General features: G+C 47.7%; 1 protein-coding gene across 2 annotated transcripts; it reads right to left on the reverse strand.

Annotated features, from left to right (window-relative positions):
* Positions 1 to 2010: 2010 nt before the first annotated feature.
* HEPACAM (hepatic and glial cell adhesion molecule) lies at positions 2011 to 19459 on the reverse strand. 2 transcript variants are annotated; one of them, XM_061406322.1, is made up of 7 exons: positions 18986 to 19459; positions 8531 to 8872; positions 7335 to 7616; positions 6945 to 7044; positions 5789 to 5862; positions 5420 to 5490; positions 2011 to 4221 (listed from the first exon to the last, which is right to left on the reverse strand). In XM_061406322.1, the coding sequence occupies exons 1-7, from the start codon at positions 19068 to 19070 to the stop codon at positions 3919 to 3921; spliced, it is 1257 nt and encodes a 418-aa protein (XP_061262306.1). In that variant the 5' UTR covers positions 19071 to 19459; the 3' UTR covers positions 2011 to 3918. The 2 variants fall into 2 exon arrangements, with proteins under 2 accessions (XP_061262306.1, XP_061262305.1); XM_061406321.1 differs by having other exon boundaries at positions 5633 to 5862.
* Positions 19460 to 23535: the final 4076 nt, after the last annotated feature.

Below are 23535 nucleotides of genomic sequence, written 5' to 3' on the forward strand. Positions count from 1 at the left end.
AAACCTTTACAAGTATCTTGTGTGTTAACCTTCTTGAATGTGTATATTTATGTTTGTCATGAGTTCTACAAAAATTTCAGTCATTACCTGACTCATTTGAAAAGACCCTGATGCTGGGAAACATTGAGGGCAGGAGGAGAAGGGAACAACAGAGGATGAGATAGTGGGATGGTATCACCAACTCAATGGACACGAGTTTGGGTGGACTCCGGCAGTTGGTGATGGACAGGGAGGCCTGGCGTGCTGGGGTTCATGAGGTTGCAAAGAGTCGGACACGACTGAGTGACTAAACTGAACTGAACTGAACTCTCAAAATACTGCCTCTGCTCCATCTCTCTATTCTCCCCTTTGAACTCTTGATGAAATGTTAGACCTTTTCATTCTACATGAAAGAAAAGTGAAAGTGAAGTCGCTCAATCGTGTCTGACTCTTTGTGACCCCATGGACTGCAGCCTGCCAGGATCCTCCATCCATGGAATTTTTCAGACAACAGTACTGGAGTGGGTTGCCATTTCTTTCTCCAGGAGATCTTCCCAACCCAGGGATTGAACCCAGGTCTCCTGCACTGCAGGCAGACGCTTTACTGTCTGAGCCACCAGGGAAGCCCTCGTTCTACATGACCTGAGCCTTAATCTCTTTTTCTCATGTATTTCATTTCCTTGTCTGTCTGTGTCCTATTCTGGATAATTTTTTCAGATAAACTAACTCTCTTCAGCTGTATTTAATGTATTTAACCTCTTTTGTTTACATTTTTATTTTAATAAGTCATATTTTTGTTTATAAAAGTTCTATTTGTTCCTTTTCAAACTTGATCACTTTTGATAGTATCTTGTTGCTTATTCATTTTTTATAACAGTGTCTTTTATTCCTTCAAGCATTTCATGATTATTTTATGTTTTATGTCTGATAATTTCAATATTCGAAGACCTGGGCGGTCTAAATACATTGCTTCTTGCATTTGCTGACTTTCATTCTTGGTGACTTGTTTCCTTCCGTGTTTGATGTCCTTTTCTTGTCAACTCATCTTTGATTGGTCTTAGTCTCTGAACATTTAAGGAGATGGTTTTCTTCAGAGAGGATTTTCATTTTTATTTTGGGAGCCTGGGATGCTACCAACTGGAGGCCAATACCAACGTAATCCAGGAGTCTCAGGTTCAGCTCCCGCACTTGGCCACTGGCACGAGTCTGGTCTTTGTCAGTGCTAATATAAATGTGTGCTGTGCTTAGTGGCTCAGTTGTGTCTGACTTTTTGTGACCACATGGACTGTAGCCTGCCAGGCTCCTCTGTCCATGGAATTCTCCAGGCAAGAATACTGGAATGGGTTGCCGTGCCCTCCTCTAGGGGATCTTCCCAACCCAGGGATTGAACCCAGGTCTCCGGCATTGTAGGTGGATTCTTCACCATCTGAGCCACCAGGGAAGCCCAGTTGAAACATTTGCCCTTGGTTGATCCACATTTTATGAGTGCTAAGAAGTAAGGATTCTACTTACTAAGCATTTTTTACATGCTGCTCCTGTCTGGAATATGTGTCCTTCCATCCTTTTCTTTCCTCCACCCGATTAACCTGTCTTTCTAAGACTAAGTTCAGGCTTGTTCTCCTCCAAGATACCTTTGCTGAACACCCCTAATCTGGGTTAGATGTTGCTTTTACATGCTTCTAGAGCACCTTGTATCTACTTCTGTCATTGCATTTTCCACACTGTATTATGCTAATCTGTTTACTATCTGTGTTCCTTCATGAGACTGTCTCTTTGGTATGTCATGGCATAGTAACACTGTCTCCCAGCTTCTAGCACACTTTATGGTCTATGAAGACATGTTTACTGAATAAAAGAAAGAACATCAGAATGAATGAATGAGTGTGTGATGATTTTGGAATCAACAATTTGGGATTTCCAGAGAAGGTGAAGGATGATGAAGGAAGATAAGAAGAAAAGAGAAAAGAGAAACGACTGGTATTTTTAGGCAATTTGTTTGTTCTCCTTGATTAAGTGAAACAAAGTTTTCACTTTATTTCATCAAAAGTTTATTGAGCATCCAGAAGGTGCTAGGCACTCTGCTAGATGCCAGTAATACAAAGATGAAGATCAAAACAAAAAAAAAAAAACAAAACCACTTCCTTGCTCCACCCCCTCCCCCAAATTAAGGCAGATTTGACTTGAACCTGGGAAGCCAGCCCCTCAGGGATGCAGCATTGGGGATTAGAGTACAGTTTGCCCTAATCTCACCTTAATCTTCACCCTTGCCTCTCCAGGTTGACTGGGATGTACCTGTCTGAGACCGCATCTTGCATCTTCCACCTGCCTGAGCAACTTGGGTGGGGGTGTGTGGGTGTTCCCCGCCCTGCCCCTGCCCCACATGCATCGTCTCCTAGATCAGGCACCTGGGGAAGTGAGGGGAGCAGTTTTGGAGTGAGGAAGCAGAGCTGCAAAGGCACACCTGCGCAGATGAGCCTGGAGAAATGCATCGGGGCAGGGAGCTGGGAGGACCACGACCTGCAAGTTATGGGGGGGAGTCAACTAGAAATGCTGCTGCCCTTGGGCTGGGACAAAACTTGTTCCATGTGGAGTGGTGGGGAATTGGGACCTCGGGAGGGAGTTCCTCTGTGGGATGGTGCAGGGTCCGAGCTGGAGCTCAGGAAGCTGAGGAGAGACCAGAGATGCACTAGAGGCATCAGGGAAGACAGGTCAGCACACACAGAGGGCTTTTTTCTTTTGCATCATTTTAATCGCCCTCTCTCTTCACAAGGTAGATGACTGTCTTTCCTCCAAACTGTGCAATAAGTGGTGGCAGCACGGGCATGGCCTAGCTACACAGTGGACCAATCTCTCCATACTCTGCAGGTTTGTGTAATTAGGGCGCTTGCCCTGGCCTGTCTCCTGGGCCCTGCACACCTGGGAGCAAGGCAGGTGAGAGGCCGGAGACCAAGGGTTCCATACGGCCTCTAAGACGCAGTGGTGGGCGGGGAGATCAATGAGCGTCTTCCTCCTTCCACTATTTCTGGGGAGAGTCGAACTTCATCTTCTTAAACCTACAGGAAGCTCGACAACCTTTCCCAGGGACAGTGATTGTTTGAAAGGCTTATTTCATGCAAAGCCAGGGAGAACCAGTAGATAGGAGGGGTCAAAAGACAGATCCTCACTTGATTTAGCTTTCTGGGTCTGGGAATGAGTGAGGAGCCCCTTCTCTAGGGACTAGAGATGAAAAGAATGCTGGGCACGCTGCTGAGGGGGCCTTTGGGAGGAAGCCAAGCCTGGGAGGCTTGAATCCTTTGCTCTGGCTAGACCCGGGTTGTGGGGGGGAGAGTGGCAAAGAAATACCCTTGAACTCCTCCCTGGTCAACTGGTAGGTACCCAGGTCCCAGATGCCTGAGAAGGGTGCCCCAAGGTCCTGTCTTCACAGTGAATTTCTGGGCTCCCCCTTAGTTCAGGACAGTTGTACCTTTGAGGCAAGTGGCCTCTCTAATCTGGGTTTGCCGAGAAAGTTCCCCAGGAACCAGGAGTTCGTTCCTGGAGAGCAAGGGGAGAGGGTGGGTGGGAAGCATAAATGCGCCCTAGGAAGGACACAGGATAGTCATTGGGGTTAGGTTACTGATGTTAGTTTCCATAAGCCTCTCCGGGGATTGGGCCGTAAATTTAATAATCTATGTGGTCCTAAGAGGGCACAACCCACACCCACTGATAACACAGCCAGTGATCAGGGAGCAAACGCACCCCGATTTCACAATCCGGTCCACCCTCCGCCATTCCCGCCTCGTCCCCGGACTCCGCAGACTCACAGTGGTCCCCGCGCCCTATCCTCTCGCCCGGCGGGACCTCTCCTAATCCCTCGCCCCTCGCGGGCCGCAGTCCCGCTGCCCCGCCCTCCCCTGGACGCGGGCCTCGGTGTGCGGGCGCCTCCGGAGGACGCAAGGAGGCTCAAGCGCTGATCTCCACCGGCCCCGCCTCGTCTTGCTCGCGGATCAGGTGCACGCCCGCAGTCCGCAGTGTGCGCGAGGCGCTGCGCGAGCGGCCAGGCGAGCCGGGGGCCCGGGGCGGCGACGAGTGCGTCCGGCCGGTGGCGGGGGAGCGCGCTGGGGAGCGCGGGTAGCGGCGGGCGGAGCGAATGGGTAGCCCGGGCGACCGACCCGGCACGGCCGGGGACACGGAGTACCCCGGCGGGCCGGGCTCCGCCGCGCTCCGAGGCTCTGAGGCGGGGTTCTCCTCCGGCTCCGGGGAGTCCTGCAAGGACAGTTGCCAGGAGGGGTCAGGGGACAGCTGGCCAGGGCTGGGAGCACGCCCGGTGTTCCAGGGCCCTAGGAATACCGAGGTGAAAGAGACACAGTCCCCTTCACACTCTCATCTCCCGGAAGGCTGAAGACCTAGGTCTGGTTTCTCTTGCAACATAGGGCACAAAGCAGTGGTTTTTCCAGTAGTCATGTATGGTTGCGAGAGTTGGACTATAAAGAAAGCTGAGCGCTGAAGAATTGATGCTTTTGAATTGTGGTGTTGGAGAAGACTCTTGAGAGTCACTTGGACTGCAAGGAGAGACAACCAGTCTATCCTAAAGGAAATCAGTCCTGAATATTCATTGGAAGAACTGATGCTGAAGCTGAAACTCCAATACTTTGGCCACCTGATGCAAAGAATTGACTCATTGGGAAAGACCCTGATGCTGGGAAAGATTGAAGGCAGGAGGAGAAGGGGATGCCAGAGGATGAGATGGTTGGATGGCATCATCAACTCGATGGACATGAGACTGAGCAAGCTCCAGGAGTTGGTGATGGCCAGGGAAGCCTGGCGTGCTGCAGTCCATGGGGTTGCAAAGAGTCAGGCATGACTGAGTGACTGAACTGAACTGAAGGACACTTAGCATGGTGCCTGGCACATAATAGGTGCTCATTAAACGTTGAAATGCATTAAACTGAGGGCTTTGACCACTTATTTTCTGCTTTCCACCTGGCTTGGACAGTGTGGGACAGAGTTGGTTGTTGAATAGCTGGAAAGTCACCCAAAGCCCATGTCCAGAGATCTGGGTACTGCCACCAATTGGAGAAGGAAATGGTAACCCACTCCAGTATTCTTGCCTGGAGAATTTCTTGGACAGAGGAGCCTGACAGGCTACAGTCCATAAAGTTGCAAAGAACACAACTGAGCAACTAACACACAGACAGACACTGCCACCGATTCACTTGTTTGATTCTGAACAAGTCATTTTACCCCTGTCATTTTACCCTGTTTTATTAGACGAAAATAATAAAATAGGGTAAAATGATTTTTACCCTATTTTTCTTATCTCTAAAGTGGGGATGACAGAAATATTTCTCAGGGTTATTCTGAGTCCTAGAAAGGGATGTCAGCATAGCGGGGCTACGGTAGCACCAGAACGTGGCAGGGACTGATGGGGTGTTCGTGGGGCACTTAGACCGGAGCTGCTTACCTTGTCTTTCAGGATGTAGAGTGCCATGGGGTTCTTCCGTTCCTGCTCTCCACTTCGGGGGAGGGTGTCTGCTGCACGGGGCAAAGAAGGGGGAGGCTGGCGCAGGTCCAGAACCCTCTCCACCAGCCAGCAACTATACTCCTTGCTTCCCAGCGGCCAGTCAGGGTCCCGCCACAACCTCTACCAAAGGATCCGTCATCCCCGGGGTCCTACCTTGGCTGCTCCTCTCCCTGCTCTGCAGTCTTCGTGCAGTTGGTGGAGGAAGGGGCCCTGCAGAGCTGGCTTCCTTGTCGCCCAGATCTGCCTTTTCCCAGCAGCCCACTGCTCTGAGTGACGATGGGATGGGTGAGTGGGTGGCTGGGAGCTCACCTTCTGGTTTCAGGCGATCATCACTCTGATCCATATACTCCATGGAGTTTTGCTTCTCCAGCTTCCTCTTCTTCCTGCAAATCAACCCAGCACCTGGTGAACACAGCTGCTGAGTGTGAGCAGAAGTTCTGGGCATGGGGACACAGTGGGGCAGTATCTGATGGCCATAAATGAGGCTGTGTAATAGGAAGACGGGCTGGGTGTGGTGGGATGGGGTATATCCCATCTAGGTTTGCAGCCTGAGTCTGGCCCTGGCAAGTCATTTAACTCATCTGAGTCCCGAATCAGTATCTGTAAACTGCAGAGAATCACATTAAGATAATCACACTGAAAGGTAGTGTGCTAACCACAAACACAGTGCCTGGCTCACAGAAGGTGAAGTGCAAGTGAAACCATTATTAACAATGCTGGGATTGTTGGGGTTTTGAGCACGGGATATAATTCCATATACAATGCATGCAATGGTAAAATGGATCTCCTGGGAAGAGCTTTGGCCTGGGAGGAAAGGCATTTAAAGAGACTAAGAAGAGGAGACTTCCTTGGTGGTCTGATGGTTAAGACTTTGCCTTCGAATGCAGAGGGTGTAGGTTTGATCCCTGGTCGGAGAGCTAAGATCCCACATGCCTTACAGCCAAAAAACCAAAACATAAAACAGAAGCAATATTGTAACAAGTTCAAAAAAGACTTTAAAAATGGTTCACATTTTTAAAAAAAGTTTTTTTTTTTTTTTAAATAAATAAAGAGACCAAGAGGAGCTTAGTGGTGGTCCAGTGAATGGTTAAGAATCCGCCTTGCAATGTGGGGGACACGAATTCAAACCCTGGTCTGGGAAGATCCCACATGCCTTGGGGCAACTAAGCCCGTGTGCCACAACTACTGAGTCAATGTGCTGCAACTACCGAAGCCCCTGCACCCTAGAGCCCACGCTCTGCAACCAGAGAAGCCACCACAAAGAGAAGCCCACCCACTGAAACTGGAGAGTATCCCCCGACTCACTGCAACTAGGGAAAGCCCATGTGCAGCAATGAAGACCCAGCACAGCCAAAAATAAATAATTTTTAAAAAGAGAGAGAGAGACTAAGGAAAGAACGGAGCTCGGGGCTGGGGTGGGTGGAAGGATTCGGATACTCAGGGAGGGGGGACCTTGGAGAGTTACCCAGACTTTTTGGAGGGTTTCCAGCAGGCGCAGACAGTCACCAAGGTCACAAGGAGGAAGATGCCTCCTGTGGACAAGATGATGTAGAGGGAGCTTCTTCCTAGGGAGAGAGGGAGGCAGAGAGGTGGGAGAGACTTCAAGGTGAGCAGTGGGTGTGGGGAGAGAGCTCCCTGGGGCCGAAAGAAGACAAAAGGAGCCCCAGGCAGCAGGGCTGGCCAGTGGTGGACTTTCCCTGGAGCTCACTCCCACCGATGGCTGTCCTCCAGGGAGACCTGGCCCAGTCCGCCTCTCTCCCACTCCAGTGGCACTCTGTCTGGGATGTCCTCAGCCTCTCGTGGGCACCTGCCTCTCAGGGTTGTGAGTCCCAAGGGAGGGTGGCGGGAGACTCACGGTACACGGTGATCTTGACGGGCGGGCTGCGGCCCTGGCTGATGGGGTTTTCCACCACACAGCTGTACAGGTCGTCATCCTCCATGAGCACGCGCGTGATGGTGAGCACCTTTTGGTCTGGAGACAGGAGCATCCGAGAGTCGTTGAGGAGGGGCTTGCCGTCCTTCAGCCAGGTGTAGCTGGGTTTGGTGCCGTTCTCGTGCGAGCAGTTCAGGGTGAAGGCCTCGCTGAGCTCCAGCACCGTGGTTGATGCTACTAACACCTGCGGCCTTGAAATGGGCACTGAGCCCGGGGGTGGGGGAGCCTGTGAGCCAGGGGCCAAAAAGCATCTCCCCTCCCCTTAACTGCCCACCTTCCAGCTGATCTGTGGTCTTCAGAGGTCTCAGTATAGCTCTTTACCACCACCCACCCACCCACCTATACATCCATCCATCCATTTATTCATTTATTTACCCACTATTTATTGAGGACCTAATTGAGCACAGGGGGTACAATGCAGAACAAGACAGCCATGGTCCCTGCCCTTCTGGACCTTCCCTTCCTTTCTTCCCAAATACCTTTCCGAGATGTCTTAAGCTGATCAGCCTGGAAAATATTTTCAATGGGCTAGGTTCAGGTCTGTGCATTCTAAGTTGCTAAGTTGTGTCCGACTCTTTGCAACCCCATGGACTCTAGCCTGCCAGGCTCCTCTCTCCGTGGGATTCTCCAGGCAAGAGTACTGGAGTGGGTTGCCATTTCCTTCTCCAAGAGATCTTCCTGACCCAGGGATTGAACCCAGGTCTCCTGAGGCTCCTGCATTGCAGGTGGATCCTTTACTGCTGAGACACAGGGGAAGCCCCAAATAGGTTCCGATATTGACTCTCACTTACTAGTTGAGTAGAGTTGGTCAAATTATTCAACCTCATTGTGCCTCAGTTTTCTCATCTCTTGAAACAGGGCCAATGATGTTAACTATCCCTAGATTATTATAAGCATTAAATGAGTCAATATAGGCAAAAACTTACAATCATTTCTGGGTCATAGTAACCACATGTTAGCTGTGGTCTATCTGCCAGTCTCTAAGGTCCAGTTGGCTCACTCTCTGCTCCCCAATGGCTCTTGTATGGGTTTTCCTGGGTCTAGCTAGGGTACTGGGTGGACCTTGCCCCCCACCCCAGCTGCTGGTACCCCCGCTCCTTCCCTGCCCGAGACCTTACCATCTACAGTGAGGTTGATGGTCTTCTCCCCGGTGAAAGTGTCATCGGTGATGGAAATCTCGACCTCGTAGGTGCCCTCGTCGGCCAGTTGCAGGTCGCTGAGAAGCAGGGAGCCGTTTTCGAAGAGGCGGATGCGGTCTCGATAGTCAGGCCGCAGGGTGCCAATGACCTCTGTGCCAATGGACTGAACCACGGTCACTGGCTTGTCCCGTTTCAGCTGCCACTTGACCACGGGCTTGTCACTGCTGGTGCTGCTATATTGCACGGAGAGCAGGGCGGCCTTCCCCACCGTGCCATGGATCAGGCGCACCGGGCTGGTGATGTTCACGCCTTCCAGGGGCTCTGTGAACAGAAGCCCACAGAGAGAGGGCAATGTCAGGCCCTGGCTTCTTACTCCATTCTCATTTCTGAGTCCTCTGGTCTCTCCATGCCTCACCACTCTGGGCTCTTCACTTCCTAACAGTTCTTCCTTTTTCCAAGCCAAAAGGCAATGAAACTAAAAGGTTAGTTGTGCAGATCGAAGCAAATTTAATTTATTAAACATATCCAACCCATTTTGGGAACAAGTGCTTTGTTATGTAGTGAGCTCCTCATCTTTAGAAGTAATCAAGGAAAGGCCAATTGAATGTTCATTCCCCTCCCTGTGCTTTCGTTTTCTCCTCTGAATAATGAGGTATCCCATGGACAGAGGAGCCTGGTGGGCTGCAGTCCATGGTGTCGCTAAGAGTCGGGCACAACTGAGTGACTTCACTTTCACTTTTCACTTTGACGCATTGGAGAAGGAAATGGCAACCCACTCCAGTATTCTTGCCTGGAGAATCCCAGGGACAGAGGAGCCTAGTGGGCTGCCGTCTATGGGGTCGCACAGAGTCGGACACGACTGAAGCGACTTAGCAGCAGCAGCAGTAGCAGGACCAGGTAATCTGCAACCTGACATTTCAATCCTGACATTCTATCATCATCTGTCAAGAATGTTATAATAAAAAAAACCTTAGGTGTAGAAGACACTATTGCAATGATGAAGCCACCATATTCATGAATATTATATACTTGTCATTGAGGGGAGTCTCAACAGTGGGGGGAGTTAGAATGAACAAAACCAAGTATTTTCAAATTTTCTTATTAAAGGTATTTTTGTTCCCACAAAACCCTATATAAATTGAAAAGGAATGAAATTTAGTTCTAGCTCACTTGATTTAGTCAAAGAGGTGGTGAGGACCTGAGTCCTGTCCTTTCCAGGATCTCGGGGTGCTGCTAGTGAATCTTCTATGGCTCTGTGCATCAGACTGAAATCTGATTGACCTCATGATCCTTAAGATTCCTCCAGCTCTTGGTTTCTGGGATTATATAGATGGGATTTCCTGCCTAGCAGGTGCTAGGTCCCAGGCTTGGTTTGACTTAGAGACACAAGCTTTCATACTTCCCTGAACAGGCAAACAGGGTTTGGTGTAGGTGACTTGAAGTGGCTCTGAAAAAAATCAGTGAGCTTCACTAAGGGCCAGGATGGGAACATCTACCCCCCTTCTCAGGACCCAATCTGAAGCAGTGGGGTCAGCACATGAGGGTGATGTATGCAGAGCCACCCTGGGGTTTAGCAACCCCAAGCTCCTTGGTTCTCATTTCTTCTTTCCAGGAGGCTGGTCTATGACAGTCCCAGCCCCAAGGAAAAGTGGAATGGATTCCCCTCCCTGCTTCTCTCTTCTTGGACTCTCCCTTGAGTTTCCCCTGTGTCTACTCTGTCTTATCACATATAAGGTCCTGGCAGTGCTTTTGGGATGTCTTGCTCCCTTCAAGTTTGCTCTTTCTACCAATTTGTTTATTTATTTTTGCTGCATCATGCAACATGTGGGATCTTAGTTCCCTGACCAGGGATCAAACCAGGGTCCGCTGCAGTGGAAGCACGGAGTCCCAACCCTGAACTGCCAGGGAAGTCCCTCTTTCTACCAGTGTAAATTTGGTCCTCCTGGGGACTTCCCTGGTGGTCCAGTGGCTAAGATCTCCCACTCCCAATGCAGGAGGCCTGGGTTCCAGCCCTGGTCGAGGAACTAGATCCTGCCTGCCAACTAAGATCTGGCACAGTGAAATAAATAAATATTTAAAAAACAAAAAATAAACTTGATTCTTCTGGATAAAACCATTGGAGAAGTTACTGCATGTGGATCACCCTGGGCCTCACCCTCCTCTTGGTGGGTGCCTTCCCCGTGTCTGTGCACGAGTCGTGCCCCTGAGTCATAGGGGTGTATGTAGGCATGTTCAGAAGTGGAGGGAGCAGTCTTTCCCAGAAGCTGACAAAGAGCATTTTCTGCTGAGCAAACACTGTTTCCCAAAATCTAGCCAAGATTGGAGTTGATTTTAAGGACAGGGTCCCACAACTTTCAAGGGACACGGAGAACTAGGACAGGAGCCAAGGAAGGACATAGAAGCGAGGAAATGGCTAATGGTGCAAATAAAAGGAACTAAAACTCTTCAACCTTGAGGAACGATTAACTTAATCATCGTCCTCAAGTCTCGAAAGCATCGTTAGGTAGAAAAGTCTCTGTTCCCGCTGGAGGCTGAACAGAAGGAAATTGACCTCGCTGCAAGATGTCCCTGCCAACTGAAATGGTCACACTGGATCAGGGAGGTGGCCCTCGTCAACTAGGATTTAAACTACTGTGACATCAAACAATGTCAAGCTTTAATGTATAAGAATGTACCTGCCAAAAGCCTTGGGGACCCTTAATAGCCACTTTCTTAAACCATCATCTGTTCATTTTTATGTGCCCTTTTTGGTTGGCAAAGGTTTTCTATTACCAGTATTTGCCTTAAATTTACCTTTTAAACATATCAGTGAGAGGGGTTGCCCTGGTGGTCCAGTGGCTAGGACTCCTCTCTCCCAATACAGGGGGCCTGGCTTTGATCCCTGGGTCAGGAAGATCGCCTGGAGGAAAGCATGGTAACCCACTCCAGTATCCTTGCCTGGAGAATCCCATGGACAAAGGAGCCTGGCGGGCTACAGTTGCAAAGAGTCAGACATGACTTAGCGACTAAGCACAGCACAGGGAACTAGGTCCCACGCCACAGCTAAGAGTTTGCATGCAACGAAGAGTTCGCATGTCACAGCTAAGAGTCTGCAGGTGGCAACTAAAGATTTCATGTGTAGCCAAATGTTGTTCAGTCACCAAGTTGTGTCCGACTCTTTGTGACCCCATGGACTGCTGCAAGCCAGTCCGTGTCCTTCCCTGCCCTTCACTATCTCCCAGAGTTTACTCAGACTCATGTCCATTGAGTCAGTGATGCTGTCTAACCATCTCAAAAGCATTCATGAGATACTGTGAAACATATTACACATAATCCACACACTCTGATACCCCGGACTGCAGGTATGTCCCTTTTTAACTGAAAGGCTTTTTGTTTTGTTTGGATCTGTCTCTATAGGAAGTCCCTCCTTCCCTTGGGCTAGCATAGATACCCTTATGTGGGCTTTCTCCAACTCTATTATTTCTTTTTTGAGGTGTGGTGACCAGAACTGCATACAATAACCCAAAGGCAGCACACAGCATGGTTTTCTTTTTCTTTTTGGCTGCACTCCACAGTACGTGGGGCCTTAGTTCCCCAGCCAGGAACTGAATCCACATCCCCTGCATTGGAAGGCAGAGTCTTAACCACTGGACTGCTGGGGAAAGTCCCATATGCCATAGTTTTCTAAAAGCAAAAAATATTACTTTCTGCTCTTCATTTTTATTTTTATTATTCTGAATGAATTAATAATAATGAATATTAAATGCTCTGAGAAAATAGCACCCCTCCTCTGGCCCTATTGTAGAGGAGCTTCACTGTTGGGGTGACTGTGTTAAGAGTTTTCTCTTGTTACTACGTTGAGGCCTACAAGAGTGTGAACTCATTTTAAGTGTCAATCACTCAGGAATATAAGGCAAAATCAGGACACAGAAATTGTGAAGAAGGCCCTTGGGATCCAGGAAGAGAAGGGTAGCTTTCTTCCTACCCTGTAAAGAAAGCAAATGTTCAGTAACGTGTATCTAGCTAATAAGTATAAAGATAGCACACAGAGATACACTGTGCTTTGGATAGGAGTAATCATTAATGTTAAGCTGTCAATTCTCCAAAGCTGGCTTATAAATTTAATACAATACTGATCAAAAAGAGATTTATCCTTGGCACTACAATAGACAAGTGTTATCAACAGAACAGAATGAAGAGTCCAAAAACAGACTTAAACATGATAGCCTGACTTTTTATTTTTGGTGTGAGGGTTGTGGGATCTTAGTTCCCCAACCGGAGACTGAACCCATGATACCTGCAGTGGAAACCTGGAGTCCTAACCACTGAACCACAGGTGACATGCAGTCAGGTACAGAAAGGATTTTTTTAAATAGATAGTGCTGGGCCACGTTGGAATAAAAATGAATTTTGGTCCTTACCTCACATCTCACACAAATACCAATTCTAGGTAGATTGTAGATCTAAATGTGAAAGGTAAAACAAGGTTTTAAAAAGACAACATAGGAGAATATCTTTGTGACTTGAGGACACAAAGGTGGTACCCGTAAAAGATGAAAATGATACAGTGGACAATAAAATCACGAGCTTCTGTTCATCAGGAGACACCATTAAGAGAGTGAAAGGCAAGCCGTACAGTGGGAGATGGCCTTCCCAGGTGGCGCTAGCTGTAAAGAATCTGCCCGCCAGTGCAGGAGACAAAAGAGATATGGGTTTGATCCTTGGGTCGGGAAGATCCCCTGGAGGAGGGTATAGCAACCCAGTTCAGTGTTCTTGCCTGGAGAATCCCATGGACAGAGGAGATTGGTGGGCTACAGTCCATAGGGTCGCACAGAGTTGACATGACTGAAACGATTTGGCACACACACACACGCACAGTGGGAGATAGTTGTAATACATATCTCCTATAAGTGACTCGTATCTGATATATCTATTTTAAACTCCTACAAATTACCACTTTAAAAAAAAATCCAGGAAACTCAAAAGAAAATAGGCAAAAGATTTGGATCAGGTATTTCACATAAAAGGATTTTCAAATAGCTATTAAGTATATGAAAAAGACACAACTGCATTCATCACCATAGATTTGCAATTTAAAACCATAATTTAATGCCACCTCATTCTAGGATAGCTAAAATGAAAAAGAGAAGATTCAGTTATTGGTGAATATATGGAATGAACACCTGGGACTCTCAGTCAGGGCTGGTGGGAATGTAGCTTGATACAACCACTTCTAAAAACTCTGGCTATATCTACTAAGCCTAAGCGCATATATATAACTTGACAAATTCTACTCCTGGGTATATCTGTTCATCAAAAGACATCTACTAGAATGTTTTTAACAACTCTGTTCATAAAGGCCCAAACTGTTAACAACCAAAGTGTCTATCAAAATTGAATAGGTAAACAAATTTTGGTATATTTATATGATGGAATACTATATAGCACTGAGATCAAACAAGTTACAATTTCAACAACAACATGCATGAATCTTACAAATTTGGTGTTCTGTGAAAGAAACCAGGCTTAAAAGAATGCATAGATACAATTCCACTTTTATGAAGTTCAAAGACACACAAAATTAATCTGTATTAGAAATTAGTACACCACTGTGACCCTGGGGGGAAGGCAATAATAACAATATAGTGTGGAGGTACTATATCGCTTCTCAGTACTGAAATATTCTTTTCCATGACCTTGGGGGATAATTAAATGGATTTATTCACTTTTTAAAGGTTCTATAAAACTGTATCCTTATGCAAAATTGCATGTTCCTGTATATAATTTTCAATTGCAATTTTAAAAAAATACAGCACCTACAATATGGAAGGTGATCTTAGAACTCAGAGGGTGGAACCTAGCCAAGGGACTTCTTCCTAATGGGAGTGTAGAGGACAGACTGGCTCTAGGATCTCAGAGAGTAACATCTTGCACATCAGATTATTTAGATGTATGGCATGTTGTGTTTATGATTGTAAATTAGTATCCTAGCCTCTAGAAAAGCTGTGTTTGAATGTTCCAGGAATAGGGCTGTGATGGATTTAGGGAAGCCTCTTTAGCTCATATTAGGTTCAGAGCACCAAGGACTAAGTGCTACTTGTCTGAGGCAAGTAAGGTGGCTGCTGCCACACGGGAGTATTGTTGCTGTTCAGTCGCTCAGTCTTGTCAGACTCTCTGCGACCCCATGGTCTGCAGCAGGCCAGGCTTCCCTGTCCATCACCAACTCTTGGAGCTTGCTCAAACTCATGTCCACTGAATTGATGATGCTGTCCAACCATCCCATCCTCTGTTGCCCCCCTTATCCTGCTCTCGATTTTTCCCAGCATCAGGGTCTTTTCCAATGAGTTGGCTCTTTGCATCAGGCAAAGTATCGGAGTTTCAACTTCAGCATCAGTCCTTCCTATGAATATTTAGGATTGATTTCCTTAATGGCAAGGGATTAAGGCAGATCTCTGGAAGCCAGAGTCATATGGTCTAGGCCACCCTTTTAGTGCCAGCCTTAAAGCTGTATCTCCCAGCCTCCCTTGCAGTTAATTATGGCTGTGTCACTACTGATTTCTACCCAATAGTACTAGTAAAAGTGGTAGATTCCACTTATAGGCTGGTGTACTCCTTCCTTTTTTTCCCCGCCTTAATCCTCTACCTAAAAGAAATAGAGATAAATCTCAGGCTGACCATTGGAAACACATGTGAAAGTTGATAGCGCTCCATGAGCTTGGTCTATGGAAAACCTCATGGAGCAGTCTTTGTTCATATCAGGCCTTGCTTGAAATGGTACTGACTACTCCAGGGTTAATGCCAGGAGAACTTAAATGTTGGAATTTATTTGTCACAGAAGCTGACATTTTCCTAATAGATTGAGGATGGCGGAAATTCCTCATAGAATCTCAGCCTTTATTGCTTTTGAATCCACAGCAGTCCAATGGCCTGACCCCACACTTACCTCTTACCTATCTTAGTTTGTAACTAATATTAGCATAGTTTATATTTAGAATTTTTTGTTATACTTTTTTTTTTTTTGACCATGCAGCATGTGGATTTTAGTTCGTGGACCTGGGATTGAACCTGTGCCCCCTGCAGCAGAAGCACGGAGTCTTAACCATTGAACCACCAGGGAAGCCCCTTGTTAAATAATACTCAGTTCCATTGTCTCTCACAGAAGTTCCTTTTGTTTCTACCTAATCACAGTGACTGACAAGATCCTTCCATAATTTTTTTCTTTACCACATATGACCTGAAAGAGCTTAGGGACACCCCTGATTTCTACATGTCATTGTACATTTCCTAGTCCCGGTTCGCTGCCTCCATACCGCTAGCTCTCATTTCCTCCATTCATTGTAATTTCCACTGACACTGCTGTCACTAAGGCTAATGGTAGCTTCTTTATGGCCACATCAGATGGGCTCTTTTACGTCCTTATTACACCAGGTTCCTTGATACCTTTGATGTCGACTCTCTGAGAATATCCCAGCTCCCTTCACTTTCTGGACACCACAGTCTTCAAGATCTCCCTCTGTCTCTCTGATTGTTACGCGCCTCCTCAATGGGCTTTTGTTCTCTGTTTTCCTCTGCAAATCTTGGGATTCCTCAGATTCACACAGACTTAGAGAATGAACTTATGCTTGCTGGGGGGAAGGGATAGTTAGGGAGTTTGATTAACATGTACACACTGCTATATTCAAAATGGGTAACCAACAAGGATCTACTTCATAGCACAGGAAATTCTGCTCAATGATATGTGGTAGCCTGGACGGAAGGGGAGTTTGCAGGAGAATGGATACATGTATATGTATGGCTGAATCCCTTCACTGAAAGCTATCACAACATTGTTAACTGGGTATACTCCAACACAAAAAGGTAAAAAATTTTAAAAAGTTTTCATTGGTTTTAAAAAAAGTCTTGGGGTTCCTCAGTGTTCCATTTTCAGCTCATTTATTTCTTTATTCTCACTGTTTTAAGTCTCACCTCTTAGCTGACAGCTTCCAAATACCTCTTCCTAACCCTCCAGTTTTAGGTTCAACATTTCCCCACAAATGTCTTACAGCCATTTCAACCTCAACATGAGTAACACTAATCATTATATCTCCCAATCTTGCCCCATTTTTTAACTTAATGTTTCACACAGAAACCCTACCTCCTTCCCTAGATTCTTTAACTTCCTATCAATTACTAGGTCCTGATTTTCCCTCCAAAATATTATCTCAATATCCTTCCCTCCCTCCTTCTTTATTCTAATTCCAGCCTGGTTCATTTCTCTCTTGAACTATTGCGATAGCCTCGTTATGGGTTGACTTGTGCCCCCTATAATTTATGTCTTGAAGTCCTAATCCCAAGTATTTCAGTGTGTCTGTGCTCAGTCACTTCAAATGTGTCTGACTCTTTGCGACCCTGTGGGCTGTAGCCTGCCAGGCTCCTCTGTCCATGGGATTCTTCAGGCAGGAATACTGGAGTGGGTTGCCATTTTCTGCTCCAGGGGATCTTCCCGACTCAGGGATCAAACCAACATCTCTTATGTCTTCTGCATTGGCAAGTGAATTCTTTACCACTGAGCCACTTGGGAAGCCCTATCTCAGAATGTGACCTTATTTGGCACTGGGGTCATTGTCAAGGTAACAAGCTAATACTGGAGGGAGTGGGCCCCCAATCTAAGATGAAAGCGAAAGTTGTGTCTGACTCTTTGCAACCCCATGGACTGTAGTTCATCAGGCTCCTCTGTCAATGGAATTTTCCAGGCAAGAATACTGGAGTGGAAAGCCATTTCCTTCTCTAAGAGATCTTCCCGACCCAGGGATTGAACCCAGGTCTCCTGCACTGCAGGCAGATTCTTTACTGTCTGAGCCACCAGGGAAGCCCAATCCAAGATGACTGGCGTTCTTATAAAAAGAAGAAATACGTATATACACACAAGCACAGGGAGAATGCCATGTAAAGATTAAAGTTAACCTGTCACAGCCAAGGAACTATCCAAAGACAGCAGAGAGGCCTAGAGTAGAACCCTGCCTAGCACCTTCGGAGGGCGTACAGCCTTCCCGCCACCTTGATCTTGAAATTTTACCCTCTGGAACTGTGAAACACAACGCTTCTTTGTTGAAGTCATCCAGTTTGTGGTTCTACCAAATGGATACAGGCTTCCTTTCCTATTTTGCCTCCAGTTTTGCTACAACGCCTCCTGGCCCTGCCTGTTCCCAGACTGAAAACCATTCCATGCCCTCCCCCGGCCCCCATTGTTTGCAAATTATCTTCCCATTTCCTTAGCAAGGTTTACATATCTCACCTAACTCCATTCACTCTTTCCTCTCCAGAAGGAGTGACTGACTGGGCTGCTCCTAACACGCAATACCATTTCAAGCTGTTGACCTTGGCCCATTTTCCTAACTATAATGCTCACTCCCACACCTACCTGTTTTTCTCATCCTTTAAAATTCAGCGCAGACACTCCCAAGTAACTTCCCCTCATATTCCCCTACTCGTATCCTGTACTACCAGCACCAGCTTCCTGATGGTGTAGGTGACCTCTCTCTGTCTCTCTGACTCATAGTAGTCTCTGCTTTTATTAAAATGATTTCTGCATCTATTTGCCCAATGAAACTGTAAATTCCTAGGCTCTCTGGAATGGTTTGTGCGTGTGCACATGCGTGTGTGCTCAATCACTCAGTCATATCTGACTCTTAGTGACCCAATGGACTGTAGCCCGCCAGTCTCCTCTGTCCATGGAATTTTCCAGGCAAGAATACTGAAGTGGATTGCCATTTCCTACTCCAGGGGGTCTTTCTGACCCAGGGATCGAACCTGAGTCTCTTGCGTCTCCTGCATTGGCAGGCGGATTCTTATCACTGAGCCACCTGAGAACCCAACGTGTGTATGCGCACATAAGCACATGTATTGAAAATCAGATCATTTCTCCTAGAAGTTGGTAGGGGGCAGTACAGAAGATAGGTTTGTCTGTGGCGTGCCTGAGTTACGGATAGGTTGGTGTTAGAGTCCCAAGCCAGGAGACTCATTATCTCCAAAGCTTCTTTCATCTCCCTTGCTGTTTTACACCCAGAGAAGCCAGGGTGTGGGGTTGAGGAGGCACAAAACCAAGATTTCCCCACCCCTCCAAGCCCCACCATAATCCCGACTGGGGATTATAAAGGATGCCTGACTGGCCCACGCCAACAAGACGTCCCATAAGCAGTGGCTCGTTGCCCTCCATCTAATGTACTGAATGCCGTGGGAGCTCCAAAGTCATGCAGGCTTTGGGGGCTGGGGGGCAGGGGCCAGGCAGGAGGCACACAGAATGAAAAAATACATTCAACACGAATGCCTGAATTCACTGAGCTGCTTCCCACGGTGGCTGGGCATTCTCCCCTCCTCCTGCCCCAGAGGCGTTCTGGCCCTCAGCTCCCCCCTCCCTGTCCTTTGAAAGCCCCAGGCCCCTCCTGCAGACCCTGTCCTGCCCTCTGGTTCTCCTACCTGTCTGGATCAGAAGCAGGTAAACAAAAGGAGCGAGGCGCAGCGCACTGAAGGCTCTGGACGGGGCTTCCCTTTCTCTCTTCATTTTGGGTGGCGTTCTCCAGCTCTGGTGCAGACAATTAGCATGATTTCTCCACTCTGGGCACGTCCCTTTGTACCACTCGGAGTTTCTCTGCCCGGACACAACCCTGCCAAGTTCCCTCTGAATACACAGAGCTCTGTGTGTTGCTGGACTTGTTCTTTCCTCTCTTTCAGACCTGGCATTTTCTAGTTTCAAAGCCCTGCATCCCGGGTTGGGAAGAGGGTATCTGCTTGGAAGACCATCTCCGGCACAGCTTCCAGTCTGAGGGGTCCCAGCAGTTTCTTCACCTGCCTGAGCTGAACCCCACTGCCAGGGGGAGATGAGAATTTGGGCTCAGGGAGGGACCTTGTGTGTCCCAGCAAGCCCTGTCTCCACCTCTTGCTCCTCGTTCCTGCGAGGGAGGGTGCATGCCAGGGACACACCTCCAATAAACTCTGAAAAGGCAGGGAGAGGAGTTTTTTGGAAGCTTGGAATGAGAGATTTCAGAAACGGCTGGGGACGCGGAAAACCCCTCTTCTACCCCAAAACAAGAAGATTGGAAAATGGCTTGAATTGTATTATTATCATAGCTGTCAAGTTTGGGCTTCTCCCTCCTATCATAGAATCTTGTAGATGCTGGGGATCTTTTTCCAGTAGCTACTCTGCTCAATCCCCAGCCTCCAGTCCATTTTCTAGAACATGTCAGAGCAAAGATGATGGTAATACCCCAAGACCTTGGGGTTCGGCCACCAGCTGCAGCCCAGCCGTCTCCTCAAGTCTTGAAGTGTGATGAAGAAAAGCAGCCCAGCCCTGCCCTGCACCCCCATTACCATGTCCACAGCTTCTCCTGCGGGTCGCCAGTGGAATGCTTGCTCGCTCACTGTGTGATCTGGGGCTGACAGCCATTCAACCTTGTTAATTCTCCAATTTCACATCTGTAAACGGGGTGGGGGGGGCAGTAGCTTCCTTGTAGAAACTGTTGAGAGGACTGATGAAGATTTAGTACAGTGGAGTGCCTAGAACATTCTTTGTTGGAGAGGTGATATGCGTATGTTTGTGTGTGTGTGTGCATCTCGGTCACCTCAGACGTGTCTGACTCTTCGAAACGCTATGGACTTGTAGCCTGCCAGGCTCCTCTGTCCGTGGGATTCTCCAGGCAAGAATACTGGAGTGGGTTGCCGTGCCTTCCTCCAGGGGATCTTCCAGGCTCAGGGATTGAACCCGCATCTCTTGAGTCTCCTGCGTTGGAGGGCGGGTTCTTTACCACCAGCAACACCTGAGAAGCCCTGGAGAGGTGATAATTTAAACCTAAAAGAAAAATCTTCTTCTAATTCCTTTAGGGATTTTTATGCCTTGGTGAGACCAAACTTTACAACTCCTCCTCTCAGCTGTCTCTAACACTGGAACTCTGGTCATAATTTTATAAGTGTGGAAGTTATCTTTCAAAGTGTTCTTTTTACATACTAGAGAAAGCCTGTGTAAGCCAGGTTTCTATTTTTTAAAAATTTTTATCAGAGTATAGCTGCTTTACAATGCTGTGTTAGTTTTTATTGTACAGCAAAGAGAATCACTGACATGTATACATATATCTCCTCTTTTGGGGATTTCCTTCCCATCTAGGTCACCACAGAGCATTGAGTAGGGCTCCTTGTGCTCTACAGTAGGTTCTCATTAGTTATCTATTTCATACACAGTATCAACTCGGAGAAGGCAATGGCACCCCACTCCAGTACTCTTGCCTGGAAAATCCGATGGGTGGAGGACCCTGGTAGGCTCCAGTCCATGGGGTCACTAAGAATCGGACACGACTGAGCGACTTCACTTTCACTTTTCACTTTCATGCATTGGAGAAGGAAATGGCAACCCACTCCAGTATTCTTGCCTGGAGAATCCCAGGGACGGGGGAGCCTGGTGGGCTGCCATCTATGGGGTCACACAGAGTCGGACATGACTGAAGTGACTTAGCAGCAGCAGTATCAAGTCAGGTTTCTAGAACTTAAGATTTAGTGCATGGTCCATCTGAGCTGAAAGATGGGGGAAAAGAGATGGACAGCATTGGTTTTGGATGTCACAGAGGAACTCCAAAAAATATTCTGAAATGCATAAATGAGATTTTTTTTTTCCTTTTGCATCTCTATGATTGCAACTTCTTCCTAGACAGCTTATGGCACTTGTCTGCCTCTGGTAGAGTTAGTGGAGCTTCAGCAGGAATACAATGAAAAAGCAAAAGGCAATATTCAGCTTCTGACATTTAAAACAGTATGTTAGAGTCAGTAGCAAGATGAAAGGCTTGAAAGCCAGTCTCTGTAAGGAACTGAAGGATATTTTAATTTCTTTTATCTGTTCCTTCGATGTATCATGGAGAGCAGGTTGTGGACCGGATCATAGTGTTCTATAGTGTAGAAATGGCCTCTTTTGCTTGTGATGATTAGACCTGGAGGCTTATAGTCTGAGGTAAAAGGATATGAGGGGCTTCCAGGTGGCTCAGTGGTAAAGAACTCTCCTGCCAACACAGAGAGTTCCCCTCTCCAACCTCCAGGGGAAGTTTCCCTGGAGGAAGGCATGGCAACTCACTCCAGTATTCTTGCCTGAAGAATCCCATGGACAGAGAAGCCTGGCAAACTACATGAGGTCCATAGGGTCGCAAACAGTCGGACAAGACTGAAGCAACTTAGCACAAAAGAATATGACGTTCAGGAAATAGAAAGCCTGCAGTCTGCCGTTTTCAGCCTGAAGGATTATGGGAAGAGAACTGTGACAGAAGACAGAAGCAGGAAATAAGTTCTCCCCCCAACCCTCACCCCAGGGATGAACCTCAGGCTCCTTACCCCCACACAGAATACACGAGTGCCCCCAAAGAGCCGCACACTTCCTGAGGGGACCCAGAAGTGCTGGAGAGAAAGAACCAGCAGAAGGAAGAACAGGGAGGGAAGGGGCCGCACTAGGTACCTGAGGCCAGGCCACCAACTGCCCCTCAGACCAGGGAGCAACCGAGACTCGAGCAGAGACCAGTGGGAGTCCTGAAAGCCACACAGGTCCCCAGGCACTGTCTCCTCTGCTGTCACAAGGAGTCCTAGGCCCCACCAGCTGCTGTAGGAGACAGATGGGCTCCAGGCTAGACATTGACAACTGGCCTCCTATCCGCATTTCATGGGGCACAAAGAAGTGGGCTTCAGGCTGGATACTTACAGCTCTTTAGCATTTCTTGAGACAAGAGATAGGTGGGCTCCAGTTGAGGCATTTACAGTCAGCCTCCTGTTTGCCCTCCGAAATGGAAGCAACGAAAGAAACAAGGTAAATAGCAAATGTTTGTCTTTTATAAACACCTTAAGGTAATAGTCACAGCAAAAGTCAAGGTAATAGTCATGGCAAGGACAAAGAGAGGCAAAACCCTGTTTTAATAAATGATGAAGGGATCTCCGTGTCCCCCTCTTTTGAGACAAGTGAGACGCTACAAATGCACCGAAAGGCTCTTTGTGGGTCAAAAGTCAAGAGACAATGCCAGGCCGTAATGAGTCTTGCTCCTCCCAGAAGCCTTCACTTGGATATCCATCTTGGCTGAGGGCGGTGTGCACACCCAGGGGAGTGTCCCAGGGTAGGTCAGGTGTAGAAAAATAAACCAGATAATTGGCCTGAAGGAAGACAAAGACCCAGAAGAACTGCCTGATATAAATGACTTAACTGCCCGCCTCTTTACTTCACTCCTCCTCACCAGAGGGGATGCCCGCACCCTTCCTCTCTGGGTGTGCATCTCCATCTTGTTTCTGTCTTAACTAATCAAACCGTTACTCTGTGTGCTCTTCAACTTGTTGTTGTGCTGTGTCTCTAATAATAAACTTTGTATCTGCCTCCATGATAAATACATTTTCCAGTGGGGGCAAAGATCCAGGAAAAAATAGCTTCTAGCCTGAAGCCCTTGCTGGTCTGGTAGCTAGGATTCCTGGTTCTCATCCAGGCTACCCAGGTTCAATTCCTGGGCAAGGAATTAAGATCTCACTTCACGAAACCACTCACTGCTGCTTCACCAAGATCACAGCTACGCTCACCCTAAACCTTCTCAGAGAGGAGCTGGGTTGGGGGTGGAAACTGAAAAGATTGATTGATCCAAGCAGAGGCTAAGCTACGGAGACACGGGTTCGATCACTGGGTCGGGAAGATACCTGGAGGAGAAAATGGCAACCCTCTCCAGTATTCTTGCCTGGGAAATCCCGTGGATAGAGGAGCCTGGCAGGCTACAGTCTATAAGGTCACAAAGAGCCAGACACGACTGAATGACTGACACACACACACACAGCCCTACAGAACCTCATATCATCTGCTTCTGGGCTCTTCTCTCCTCAAGAACACAGAAGGACAGTGTCATCGGCCTCTGAAGCCCTACTGTGTTATACAGGCTGGGGCACATAGTAGGTACTCAGCAGACAGTTGCTGAACACTGAATGGGAGAGAACCTGTGGGCGTGGGGGAGCTGGATAGAGTAAGGGGCAGC

This window comes from Bos javanicus, chromosome 29 (assembly GCF_032452875.1).
Source record: "Bos javanicus breed banteng chromosome 29, ARS-OSU_banteng_1.0, whole genome shotgun sequence".
In the NCBI taxonomy this organism is placed as follows: Eukaryota; Metazoa; Chordata; class Mammalia; order Artiodactyla; family Bovidae; genus Bos; species Bos javanicus.